This window comes from Leptosomus discolor, chromosome 15 (assembly GCF_034619465.1).
Source record: "Leptosomus discolor isolate bLepDis1 chromosome 15, bLepDis1.hap2, whole genome shotgun sequence".
NCBI classification, from domain to species: domain Eukaryota; kingdom Metazoa; phylum Chordata; class Aves; order Leptosomiformes; family Leptosomidae; genus Leptosomus; species Leptosomus discolor.
The window spans coordinates 15200002-15213909 of record NC_141405.1 but is presented as its reverse complement, the minus strand read 5'-3'; the positions used below and the strand labels follow the sequence as shown (position 1 = coordinate 15213909).

Here is a 13908-nt window from a genome sequence, read left to right as displayed (position 1 = left end):
GTTATCTCATTAAGGGGTATTAAAGGAAGTTTTGGGGTTGGGTTTTTTTTTAAATTAAAAAAAAAGCATAATCCCTGCTCAGCTCACTGGCCTGTTTCCAATCACCCGGCCTCCTCTTTCCTGGTGAAGACATCAGTCAGACCTCATCCTGTCTCTGTGACAACCTGACACCTGACTGATCTGCCTGGTTTCTCTTTAGCTGGCTCCTTCCAGTATGAGGATTGTGAAACCGTGGCAGAAAGGCAGAACTGTTTCTCTTTTTTCATTCCTTGATGGAGAGGGACAAAGGCAGTGTTTGGAGAAGTGTAGGGGAAATTCATGCTTTAGCGTGATTGATTCCTGCATCAGCACGCTGGGGAACAGCTGCCCCAGATAATGATATTTAATGACCCTGACAGCATCTCACTGGCTACTTAGAGCAACGGATTCCGTATGTGCACAATGAGGGATAGATTTATTAGGAAAGACAATTTATCAAATAGCCATGTGATGCAGGGAACAGAGAAAAGCTCTTGCTGTAGATTCTGGGGTAAGGATGGATCTTGTACTGCCAAGATTTATCAAGCTGGCTTATCCTATGTCCTCACATCACTGCTGTCCTCTCCTCCAAAAGCAGGGCTGCGAGTTAAACATGTGTTAGTCTTTTGTTGGCGCTTAGATGCTAAAGAACGGTCTTGGCTGGTGCTTTGTGGTCTCCTGAACTTTTCCTGCCTGAATGCCAGTGGCCAGATATAGACTCTCTGTCCTGCCGTAATCTGTGCCTTTTCTTCACGTTCCTTTAGTTGCTTTTAGCCGTGTTGTGCTGAAGGTGGTTCTCCTGCAAAGTGCTCTGAGTGGCAGAGGTGAACGCTGGAGCTGCCACCCTACCCGTGTGTTGTGCTGGGTAAAAACTTCCCGCACGGACAGCGGCTTATTCAGCTTACCTGTGCCCGCTGGCCTGGCCTTGATGGGAAGCTGACCCATGCTTTGCGTCATGATAGGAAAAAATCAGTCCTACTTGAGCTGGGAGGTCAGTACAGGCTTTGCAACATGCCTACTGCAGGACCCTTTTCCCCAGCCTGGTGAAAAGCCCCTGGATTTCAGAGCAGCGGTGGCTGATGTAAAAGCTGCACTGCCCCAGGTGTACTGGCGATTCAGATGACAGTGGCTGAGAGGATGGTTCTTGGCAGCAGGGAGAGCTAGCTGTGTGTGAAGGTCATCGCTGCTGCTGTTTGTAACAGTGTCAGCCTTGCCTTTGAAAGTTGCTTTCCCTCTTTCTCCTGATCCAAGTGATAATCAAATGTCACTAGGCTCTTTCCAGAGCCTCGTGCTCATCGCAAGCAGCACATCAGCTAACAGCCTACAGCGGTCTGTTTTCACACCTCGTGGACAAGAAGAATTTCGTTTTGTCTCTGAAAAACAGTCTTAAACACTGGGCCTGAACTGGAAATTAAAAATGGGCCAGTTCAAAGAACGTGGAGGTGGGGCAGGGATCAGCACTTCATCTGGTTGTGTTTTTCCTCCCAGGGTAAGGGACTAGCCAGGACTGACACCTCTGAAGTCTCTAAAAGGAGAAAGTTGGAGGAGGAGCTTGCAAGCTCAAGTGCCATACTGCTAGCGAGCCCAGACAGATGGGCTCTCGTTGTCTGGGCCTGCTGAACACAGAGGGCTCATCTGGAAACAAGGCTGGCATGGTGAGGCATTTCCCTGTCAGGACTGATAGCAGCACAGGGGGTGGATCTGTGTCTCCAGGAGGAGTGGGGCTGATGGCAGAGAGAGGGCTTCCAGAGGCATCGAGCTGTTGGCAGTCTTCTGAAGAGTAACAGCTTACACACTTGGCGGCAAAACTGGTTGCTGCCTCGCGTGAGTGAGTGCCAATGGTTAAATTCAGTGCAGCAGGCGGTGTTTGAACTGCTGGCCTTGTCTGTGCTTGAGATCTCTGCTCGCTCTGAGCTGGGATGTGTAAGGGTTTGCCTACACAAGCTCTCATCCCTTTTCCAACTGTAAAAGGTCCTCGGGATGCTTTGTCGGCCCTCTCCTGCTCGTGCCTGAACTGCCTTGGGAGACTGAGCACAGGCACCCTAAGGGGCGTGACAAGGGTGCCTGTCTGCTGTGCTTCCCTGGAGAAAGGGTTAGTTGGGAAAAATCCCTTGGTTTAAATCCTGGTAGTGGTGCTTATGGTGAAGCCTTGATTTGAGTTACAGATAAAGCACTGTTGGCTCACCCAGCTCTTGAGCAAAGCTATTAAGAGCAGAGACAGGGCCCAGACTGGTTGACCAGGTAAGTACAAATCATCCCCTTGGGGTGAGGAGGGTTCCTTCCCCAAACTGCAATTCCTTCCTTTCGGCTCCCTTCCACCTCAGCCTTGCAAAAGCGTAGAGCTGTTGTTATTAGCCCAAGTTCTTTACCAGTTTTGGAGCCTGTTTCCAGGTCTCTTACAAGGTTCCTGGAACAGGGTGTCTCCTGCAGAAGGCTAAACCAACTACGCCATCAATAAATTAGAGCTGTTGGTATTTTCACTTCTGCTGTTCGGCCTTCAGGCTCTCTTTTCCTGGAGGGTTTAAATCTGTGGTGGTGATGGATTGTTCCCTAAAGAGACTTGAATATCTAGCTGGGGTTTTTTTTCCCCCTCCTTTCTCCAATCTTGATCAAGTGGATGGTGTTAGGGATGAGCTGCTGGAGGGCGTGGCACAGCAAAAGGGACTGAGCCAGGCAAGCCCGATGCACTTCTGAAAGCAGAGGGACACAGCTCGCTGGGGCACAGCCCTACCTCTTTATTATTGGATAATATTGGATAATAACTGACTAGCAGCGTCATGGGGAAGGATATGGATTAGGAAAGATAACAAAAGGACAGGGCTTGGTGGAGCTCAGCAGCAAACATTGGGCTATTGTGTATTAAGCAGCTAACCCGATTAATTGCAGCCTGTTACAGCCTGAGATGCCCAGCTCTATAGGTGAGGACTGTTGGCTTTAAAGACATTGGTAGCATGATTATCGCTGCTGTTATTGAATAGTCTCTGCCAAATGTTCCCAGACAGCTCCCACATGGGACATTTGCTCTATGTGCTACTCTTGATGCTGTATTGTAGTTATTAGAAAGTATTGTATTTTAATAAAGACATTTTATAGAGGAATAAACTTCTGGGTTTTGTTGCTACGGGCTCAGTTCTCTCTCCCTGTAGCACAGTCAGATCGTACCACATCTATCCAAGTAACTGCAGCCCTCGAGACAGAGCATTCCCAACCCTGCCCAAACCGTGATCTCACAATTATATGCCCAGAAATAAAATCTCTCCCCTAGCTCTTTCCCCTGGCCAGTAAGATGGAGGGGAAAAAGGACAAGAGTAGCCAGGAAGCCTGTGTTAAGCTCTTTTTTATTTTTTCTTGCTCTAGTAACTGTCGCTGCCATCCTTAGCAGACTTAACCAGCCATGCTGGAGTTGATCCAGTACAGAAACCTGGAGTCACTCTGCTACGTCCTTTCAGCTCCAGAGACAGAATTATAGAGGAGGCTGATATAGGAGGTGTTGACAATTATGACAAAGTCCCGTGTTTCCAGTCTCCTGCAGAGAGGTTAACCTGTCAGCACCCACAGTCCTCAAGGCGGCCTCTTTTCCACATCAGAAATGGAGCTTTCTGCAAACAGCTTAAGGAGGGACCAGTTTGATCTCTACCCCTTTCCTTTCACAGAGCAGGGCACAGTGGAGTGGCAAGGAAGGAGGAATTGGACTGTAAATCAGGACACTGTTGCATGTTTGTTCTGACAAGCTTCTTCAACAAAGTTACTTCATGTTCTCGCATCCCTTTTGGAGCAGAGAAAGCTGCTGCCAGAGCCCAGGGTAAATAATTCACTAAGGGAAGTGAATATATTTATGAAGAGTTAGTTAAAAGGCCGTGCTTCTGTCATGCCTGCTTTCAGAGCTGTCGGCTGAGGAGCTCATTTCAGTCCTGTTTGTGGGGGGCAGTGGGGTGAAGCAGTGCCTGTGTGAGTGAAAGAGCCTTGTTAGCTTTGGATGTAGATGAAGAGTGACATGCAGTGCTGGACGGGACCACTGAGATCCTGCCTGAGGAGCTGACGTTCCTGAAAAGAACACTTTATCCAGGCAGCCGCAGATGAAGCGATGGGTCTGAGAGCTGGAGAAGGGGAGCTGAAAACGTAAGGACACATTCAGCCCTGCAAAAGGGTCCAGATGATGGTGCCCATACGGGTTTTCAGAGTGGGTGTGTGGCGTGCAAAGCTGCTGTCTGTTCAGAGTGGGTGTTGTTGGAACATGATGATGAAAACTTTGCTGGGTACGGCCCGAAACAGGATGGAGAAGGTGTGGCTAAGGCTGCAGAGGACCTGGCTTTCGTGGGACACAGGTGCTCTACACCCAGTGCTTTCCAAAGCGCGCACAGCACTAGTTCAGGCTCATGGTGACACCAAAGTGTGTGCTATTCCCTTCTCACAGAAGAGTAAATTCTCACATGGAGAGAGAAGTGACTGTCAAAGCTAATAGACCAAGTCAACAGCAGAGCTCAGAGACGAGTCTGGATGCAGAGGCTTTATGGTGCTTCTGCCAAAGGTGAGCAGAGGAGAGAGGACAATAAACTACACGGGTAATTTTCCACCAGAAGCAAACAAGCCTCGCTGGCTGCTCTTTCCTTCCCATATGTTGAGACAAAGCATCTGTGATAAACACCGGCGTGCAGAGCCGTTTTTTCTCCCTATGAAGTGTTGCTGGTGTGCAGATTTCTGTGGAGACCAGCTGATGTGGGCTGAGAGGGGGCAGCTCCACCGGTTTCACAGCAGGAATTGTTACCTTGGTAGGGGAGGCTACTTGTAAATCTTGGTTGCTGCATAGCAAACCCTGCCCCAGACAATGGAGAAAAGCAGGGAAATGATGCCTTTACAGCAGAGAAGCCCTGCTGAACCTCTTTTGACAGCCAAAAAGTCCTGGTGGTACTTTTTAATGAAGTTTGCCTTTGTGGACGGAACAGGCCCTTCCTGGCCCGAGGCTAGGGCAGCAGTAGTGTCCGAGGTGGCTGCAGAGGAGCTAGCCAAACCTGGCAGAGGGGGTGAGATGGCAGGGGGAGCCAAGGTGCCAGAGAAGCTCTTTCTTGCCTTCCTGTTAAGCTGCATCACACTTTTGTGATCTTAATGTGCCCAACATGTGGCTATGCTTCCCCAGCTGTATCAGCAAGTCCCCTGCCACGTAGACCCTGCCTTAGGCTTTGAGGCAGGGAGGGTAGCACTGTGCCTGGAAGTCCCTGCTTTCCATTAGAGGAAGAAGCCATGCTGATGTCCCACAACCTTTGCTCATACCTTTCTTCTGGGAAGTAATTTCTCTCCTCTTCTCCTTCTGACATCTCTCTCCAGAGAATTGCTATCTTCTATGAACATATCCATCTCGCTTCCTCACAGTCTCTGCGCTCATAAATCCTTCATCTTCCTAGAGATGGTGTTTTAGGCTCTGTCATTACCAAATCTGATCCTTAACTACTCCGGATTACACATCTGATGGAGCAAACCTGGTTTTCATGTTACCTCTTTACTGTCATTTCATATAGAAACCTCCTCTGAAGGCTGGAGAAATCTATCAGTTGCTGCTCTGGAGTTTACGGAGAGCTGGAGGTCATGAACAAGTGACAGGATATAGTTTCTGCAGAAGAAACTGGGTAAATGAGTTTTAAATTTAAGAATCAATATCTTAATTTCGGATACTTTGTTCTGTCAATATGGTGAGCTCCAGCCGTGCTTTCATACCCAAATGCCACAGCATCCATAACGCCAGGCAGTTCCAGAGTTGCAGTGGGCTTGTAAACTTGCCCCTGCTAGAAGGCAGCTGGCTCTGGGGGGCACGGGGCACCAGCATCCTAGAAGGATGTCAGTAGTGAAGGAGGCAACACAAATGTTGGGCAGGGAAGCAGGAGGTAGGACTGTCTTGACATGACGCTCTTGCTTTTATGCCCTCTCTCCTGAAAGAGCTGCCTAACATTAAACTAAATGCGATCTGCTCCTCTGTTTGAGTGGTCTCTGTGTTTTGGCTTGGTGGAGGATCAGGGTTGAGGCTAAGGTGGGGAGAGATCTTCCTCCTTCCAAAGAAAATGGGCTCAGGAACGTCCTCTTGGAATCCATCATGCCACCTAATGTAGGGAAAGGGAAGCAAGAGGCATGCATTGTGAGAGGGCGATTCATTATCATTATTTCCTGGCATATTGATTCTCCGCTTCGACAAGAAAGCTCTGTCACCCCGTCAGCCGGCGGTGACGGATGGCCCTGCCACAAACGTGGCAGCGGCGCGGCGCCTGCTTGAACAAATGGCTGGGGGTGGGGGTAGGGGAGCAGCCAGGCGTGGGCCGCGCCACTGAGGGCGCGGTGGTGCGGCTGCACGCCGCTGCCTCTCTGGGTCCCTGGAAGGGATGGCGGCAGGTAGGGTGATGTTCTCGCCGGGCTTTCCTCGGGGAAGGAGGAACGGGAATAGGGACAGAGTTGGAGAGGATGGGACTTGAGCTGTGGTGAATGGGTGTGCAAGGTCGTTCTTCCTCTGTCTTTACCTTTCTGACTCTTAACATACAGGGGGTTGTCATGTAACCTTTGCTCTGTTTTATTTTTTCTCCCCCCAGTAAGTCTTTTACTCCTCCCTAGGCTGTGGCTGTCTGCCCCCATGCTTTCTAGAGCCACTAAAACCACCCTTGTTTTAACTGGGACCAGCGCTTTGAAGGTTGAAGCTCACTGTTGAGCCTGGGAGGCAATGTCTGTCTTTGACCCTCCTTCCTGCGATCCCAGAGAGATTATGCAACGCCATGGTTCTGCAGAACCTCACTTCTGAGCTTACTTCCCCCTTGCCAAGCCACTTCTTTCTGAATTGCATGACAAAGCATCTCTTTTCCCTGTTTCCCAGCGTGGCTCCTTTCAGGATCTTCTCCATTATTTTCCACGTGCCAGTAGAGAGACAGAAGTGGAGCACCAGGTGAAACATCTCAAAAGCATAGAGTCTTGCCAGGGATGCAAGGGAGGGTGAAGCCAGAAAATCATTCTGAGCATCTGTTTTTCTTCCAGGAACCTACCATGATGGGGAGAAAAACCCCATGTTTTAGCCTTGGATGACTTTTTTTTTTCCTGCAGAGAGATGAAGCTCATGTACAAACCAGCGTTTTTCATTTACAAAGGTGTTTGCACCGACATGGCTAAACTGTCCTTAAACTTAGAATGGCTAAATTATCTTCACTGCTTCTCTGCAGCTCTTATGCTTCTATCAAAGTTCACAAAAATGTATTTTTTAATATCCCCAGACTCCCATATTTCCCAAAGTGCTCTTATTGGGATGTGTGCTCATCCATATTCATCCTTCTTCCACCTGCAAGAACGATAGCAGAGCTGCCCTATCTCCAAATTAACATCTCCTGAATCAAGCAGCTGTCTGCAAGGTCTGCTTTGTCTGAGAAGAGCCAGTGTTTGCTCCTCAAAGAGTGAGAGGAGGGGTCTGTAGTGGAGGCAGTTGGACAGCTGTGATGAGATTCATCACAACTTTCCTTTATGGCATTCCCCCCTCTTTATTTTCTTCCACAGCCTCGCTTACATCCTTAGGAAAAATGGTGCTCAAGCATCTAGAGGAGAGAAGATGAGACAAGAAGTGTCCTCTGTGCCTTGTTGACTGCCAAGCCTGTCTGTGGTGTGGGTTTGGAGTGGGTCTGACGCTGTTGAAAAATCAGGACAAGCAAAAGCCTCAATTGCTTTTTAAGCACTTGCATAAAACAAGGTTGAAAACCAAGTTTTCGTGTAACCTACTAACAATCCATGGTGGTATTGCTGTCCACTTAGCTTTGTGGCTCAGGGTGCTGTTGCTCATGGTATCTGAAGGTGTTTCATGCCTGGAGCGTGTTGGTTATATCCTCTGTCCTGAGTGCAGAGGAACAGATCAAGGGGTTTTTTATGAACCCACGTCTGACTTCGCCAGGGTCCCTGTGGTGAAAGAATGCTGTTGGACAGTTGTGGCAACTGTAGGTGACTCAAAATAGGGTGCTGTGACTCTGCCTTCGGCCTGCCGTCCCAGGTAGGATGCGAGCAGGAGCTTTGCGTGTGCCTGAGGATCCTGTGCTGTCTCTTGTCATCTCAAAGCTGCCTGTCAGTCAGAGTCTGTCATCTTCTTTTCATCTTGATTTATCATCCAGCGTAACTAGGTTTCAGTGTTTCATTTTTGGGCTTGCCTCTTCCCAGGGGCAGACAGATAAATCTGGCATGCAAATGTTTTAGCGCTCTGATTCTAGGAGCGAGAGACTCTTCTGCTGCAGGGAGTGAGAGAAAACACAACCGTTGGGGCAGGGCTGCTGTTGTCTTCTCTGGGACTGGAATTGTGCAGGGGAGATTTCCAGTTTACCCAACGCCACCTCTCTCAAGGAGCCTGCATCTGCAGAGCACCAGTGCCTGGGCAGGGGGAGCACAGCTTGCCTTATTGGAAACAGTACTAGTTTAGATCTTAGTATTAGTTCATTGCTCTTTGTAACTTTAACACGTTTAATTTCTGAAAGAAGTATTTAAGGAAAAACAGAAGTTATGAATTCTAGCTGCTTAAGCTGAAGACTTCTGCGTATTGTTTAGGGCATCCACAGGAATTCTGTTCCTTCAGTGCTCCCTGCCAGAAAAGCACTTGTTGGGGCAGAGGCCCGTGGGTCTCTAGCCAAAGAGACACCCTGAGGATGGGGTGCCAGCCTGGAAGTTCCCCTGAACTGGTCCTGTTAGTGCTCTGGTGCGGAAAGCGGGGCTTTGAGCCAGTTACGAGAGTGAGTTTGGGGGATGGAAATAGGTCACTCTTCACTCTGCTGAGTAGAGGAGGTGGAGATTTACAGTCTAGTGTGCCAGGGAAGAGGTGTGAGACTTCTGCAGTTACATCTAGTCCAGGTATGGGACCAGCTCGGGACTGGGCCGCAGAGGCTGACCACCTCTCCCAAGCGCGAGGGAAAGGAACGGTCTTAGTGTATTTCCAGAGCTGCCTAACCTGGTTCATCTTGTTGCTCAGGGCATCTTCTCCTCTTCCTCGCAGCCTGTGCAGCCTGGGGGGGGGAGTGCAGTCACATCACCTGGAACACAGCTCTTGCTGGCTATCTTGCTGTAGCAGATACAGCTGGCAAGCATCTCCCCTCTGGGGAGCAATGGGGGAGGCACAACAGCCGTACCTGTGTTCACAGCGCCCCTCGCTCGCTGGCTTGAGTGAAGGTGAGGGGAATGGCACACCCCCAGAGCGATAAGCTGTGGCTTTCCGTAGCCCTCTGTGGCTGCCCTTGGGGAAGTAAACAGAGCCCCGCACTCCCAAAGCGGCCTGGCCCTCGTGGTGCTGTGAAGGAAGGGATCTGCTGTCATCGGTCCGGTGTTGCGGAGAGCTGTTTGGCTTGCCCTGTCAGTGGGAAGCAGCTGGAAGCGAGAGGTTTCCTGAGGCAGCCCGAGATGCAATGCGGCGTGTGGCTCAGTAAGGGCTCAGCACGAAGCTGGTGTTTGCTGCAGGAGGAAAAGGAGAATTGTTGTGAGAGGAGAAACTGGGTTTTGGAGAGTGCTGGGAGTGCGCGGGAGGCAACGTTCAGCGTAGGTTAATCTGGTCTCGCTGGGGACGGAAGAGGCAGCGTTCACTAACTGGTCTGTAACTATCCTTCCTAGTCCCATACCTGGCAGGGTTTCCCACCTCCAGCTGCCTGTGTCAGGCAGAGCAGTACTGGGCCCAGAGCAAGCCAGTGTCCTTGTCACCCCACCATGAGCCTGCCTGGCTCCCAGCACCGGTGTCCAGCCTCCTACGGGCTTGGCTGCAGGACTGTGTGCCGCTCTGTTTAATTCCTCTGTATTTGTATTGATGCCGTTCAAAGTCGTCCATAGTAGTGGTCTCAGCATTTTGTTATTTTTCTTCATTACTTGATAATTCACGGCTCTGCTCCAGTGCCTCAAACCAGTGCAGGAGGCAGCTCTGCGCAAGCCACAGTGCCCCATCCGTTGCCAGCACCAGACTGTAAATCGTGCTGCTTGCTGCCCTGCCAGGCAGGTTTTTATCCCCTGTTCCTTGTTAACTCCAGCAGCTGATGATCATCTTTCCCAGGTTGATGTGATTTCTGTGACACCAGAATTAGTTTTCTGCTGGTTTTATGTGCCATGCTAGGAATAACAGTCTAGCAGTGACTGCTTCTGGCTCAGGTTTCCACCAGCAGAGTAAATACGGGCATTAGCCCGATCTCCTCAGTTCATTTTTGTCCATAGCACATTGCTGCTTGTGATAAGCTTTGTAAAATGTTGGTAGGCTTTTCCCTGACATAAGTGAAGGGTAGAGGAGCAGACTTTGTGTGTAGAAGTGATGAATTTTAATAGCAGTCTTTGAGTGCTGCTTTAGTCCCTTCCAGACTGGCTTTACCCTGGGATTAACTACAGACAGCCCGTTCCTCCTGCCCAAGAAGTGGCTGGCTAGTTCTTGCTCTGTCGTGCTTGATAGATCACAGGGACAGAAAAGCTTGGTAGTGGCTGCTGCTCCTGTGCAGCTGCCTGTGCACGTAGAGGAGGTCTTGGAAACATTAGTCCAGTGGCAAATGTGCAGGAATATTACAGAGGTTGACTGCAGCCAGGTTGAATCTTTTCTTCCTTTAGAGGTCGGAGCTCAAACATCTCCTACGCCGTTTTTAAATAGTGATGTTTAGCCAAGGTGCGTGGCAGAAGCATCCACGGACTTGAGACCCTTGAGGGCGATGGACTCGGCTGGCCGTGCTAGGCGTTACGCTTCTGCAGGGCCCAGAGCAGCTGTTTGCTGTCGGGGGGGAGTGGGAGGATGAGTCCCTGCGGGAAGGAGACTGGAGGGAGGCGTCTGCCCAAGGCAGTCTCCAGCCTATTCCCTTATCTGCTGCCTAGCCCTGAAAGCAAGCCGTGATTAATTCCTGTGCACCTTGCCTTTGATGTACCGCCTGCTCCAGAGATAAGGAGATGCTCTGGTGGAGCAGGAGAGAGCTGGTGCCAAGGCTGCCGGTGCCGATGGGAGGAGGGTCGCGGGGAGCGCAGACCTGGGCTTGACCTGAAACCTTCTCTCTCTCCAGCTTTCATCTTCATGATTATTCTGGCCCTCATCCGCATCAGCAGAGGCCAAGCTGAAGGTCACCCGTCCATGGCCCAGCTATCGGGCATCCGCAATCTCTTTGGGGTGTGCGTCTACTCCTTCATGTGCCAGCACTCCCTGCCATCCCTCATCACACCCATCTCCAAGAAGAAGCATGTCAACAAGCTCGTGCTGCTCGATTACATCCTGATCCTGGCTTTCTACAGCCTCCTGTCCTTCACTGCCATTTACTGCTTCCGCAATGACACCCTCATGGACATGTACACGCTCAACTTCACCAACTGCGAGATCATCAACGTTGCCTTCATCCGTTACTTCCTCGGCCTCTTCCCCGTCTTCACCATCAGCACCAACTTCCCCATCATTGCCGTGACCCTGCGCAACAACTGGAAGACCCTTTTCCACAGAGAAGGGGGGACCTACCCGTGGGTGGTGGATAGGATTGTCTTTCCTGCCATCACGCTGATTCCCCCAGTGCTGGTGGCTTTTTGCACCCACGATCTGGAGTCCTTGGTGGGGATCACGGGAGCCTATGCTGGGAATGGGATCCAGTATCTCATCCCGGCTTTCCTGGCGTACTGCAGCCGGAAGGACACTCAGCTGGTCTTCGGCAGCGGGACGGTTAACAAGCACCTCTCCCCTTTCCGGCACACCTTCTGGATTGTGTTCGTGCTCATATGGGGCTTTTCTTGCTTTATGTTTGTGACTGCAAATATTGTCCTGAGCGAGCCAAAACTCTGAGGTGGGGGTAGCAGCACGCTCCCTCCTGGGCTCCAGAGACCTCAGCATTTCAGCTCCCCCTCTGGGACTGTGGATGGGGGAGAGGCAGCAGGAAGGGAAGTTTCCAGGCCGTCGGCTTGGTGGCACAGGTTAGACCTGGACACGGACTTCCTTCACTCCATTTTGGGTGTGGATGGAGTGGACTCAGCCTTGTTACAGTCCTGGTTCTCAGACCTGCTATACAAAGCCACGGGGCTGAGCCCTGGGCAGCCTGCACGATTAACCAGTGTCCAGCCATTTCTGCCTTCAGCTCTGTTGGAGCATCGCTCGCTCTGTCCCTACAGTGGCTCTCCGTGTGCTGCAGGTCTCGGCACACAGGAGAGCCGACAGCCTTGGCTGCTCACGACACTAATCGGCTAAATGTCCCTTCTCCCCACAGCGGGGACGTGCTGCTCAGACTCCGGCAGGAGTTTAGGAGAATTGAGTCTCTTCTTTCTGCTGAGACCTCTCCAAACCAACCTCCTGTGCCAGCTGAGGGAAGAAATTAGGGCGGGGAAAAGACCTAATTCAGAAGAAAATAATTTTGTGCTCTGTTACACTTTCTTTTTCTAGAGGCATTAACCTGTTTGTACACCATGGATTGCCTGGGACCTGGGATCTTTTGCCTAGAGCTGGATTTCTCCAGCCCAGGAGTTTACATTCACACTTCTCATCCTGTTCTCCTGTGCTGTGGCAGCCCCAGCCGGACAGAGCAATGCCCCCCTACGCATGCAGGGGTACAGCTCTTCGCCCCTGGAAAGGAAACTTCAGCCTTGCTTCCCTCGGCTTCTGCATGCAGCTCTGCAGCTTCAGCTGGCAGAGCCCTTCTCCCTTTCCCGCCTTTGCAGGAGGCTGGTACAACCCGCCAGACCCTGACTCCAGTGGTCAGGATTGGCGTTGGCTGGGGAAGGCGCTAATTACCCAGTCCTGACACGCGTGAGGCCTGCAAGAGCCCTGGCTGTGCACGCCGAGGCGTTTCCAGCCTCCTGCGCTGGGTAATGAGCCTTGAAACAAGGTGGGTGTTAACTGGAGGGAATGGGCCGGTGCCAGGCGGAGCGGCGGTGCCCTGGCTCAGCCCTGCCAGGGCTACGGGGGAGCAGAAACTGAAACCCTACTGGAACTGGGCCTGAATCCCCACCTCTTCTCTTTCTGCGCAGAGTTGTGGTGGGATTTGGGCTGGTCCTGCCCGGCTTGTCTGAGAATTGGGCTGCCTGTTACCTTAGGCAGCCAGTGCTCCAGGTGAGTCTCTACTTTTGAGGCTACTGGTGGCGTCGAACAGCGCTGGGTGCTGTGCTCTGAGGCCCTTGGGCAAAGATCGTACGGGTTTTCCCAAAGCAAGGAAGAACTTTAAAAGTTCTCAACTCAAATATTTTAAACCCCCCCCCTTATTAAAGCGGGTTCAGAGCCAGGTGCATGTCACTTATGTTAGATCCTCTTGCCCTCTGCACTTGCTGCAGTATTAAGTGTCACCGCTCGCTAAAGCAAGCTTTGAACTGCAGCTCTTTTTAATCAAGCTCTGTTTTCAAGTAGGACTTTCTGGTTTCCATATGACCTGAAGTGCTCCTCCTGGGGGAATATGCAAGTACCTGGAGCTGTATAAAAATACTTCATGGCTTTTAAAGCAAAACCCTGCACCTCTCGAGCCTGAGCTCCGCCACTGTGTCCTTGCCGAGCTGCTTGGAGAGGATCCGGGGGAGGGACCGTTTGCCTCTTCTCCAGCTTGATCCTAACCAGGCATTGGCAGCCCTCTCCAGTGAGTTTAAACATCCCCAAGTGCCCCGGGGAAGTTGGTGTGGCATCTTCAGTGCCAAATTAACAAGTTACTTTACAGGTAGCTGGTGTCTCTTTCAGGAAGAGGTAGGTTGGAGGGCAAAGTCATCGGGCAGCTGAGCTGGGAGCCACCTGCGAGGCAGCTGGGAGCTGGGCAGAGCCAGAGGGAGGAACTGAACGCTGATGAAATGAGCCTTTGGAAAGCTGGAGAGGCTGCGGGGGCTGTTCCTCCGCACAAGTGCACACATGTGGGTTTATGGAGGGGGCTGAGGCCTTTCCTACACCCTCTCCCTCGGCTGCCTGTGCTTCGCGAGGCCCTTGGCTCGGCCTCCCTCCTT

At 51.3% G+C, this 13908-nt stretch overlaps 1 protein-coding gene across 2 annotated transcripts in view; it reads left to right on the top strand.

Moving 5' to 3' along the window:
* SLC38A12 (solute carrier family 38 member 12) overlaps positions 1 to 11969 on the top strand; it is a 40772-nt gene extending 28803 nt beyond the window's left edge. For both annotated transcript variants that reach the window (XM_086473579.1, XM_086473578.1), the window contains exon 9: positions 11022 to 11969. In XM_086473579.1, coding sequence (XP_086329705.1) covers positions 11022 to 11782 — 761 coding nt within the window. In that variant the 3' untranslated portion in view covers positions 11783 to 11969. The remainder of the gene's footprint in view (positions 1 to 11021) is intronic.
* Positions 11970 to 13908: the final 1939 nt, after the last annotated feature.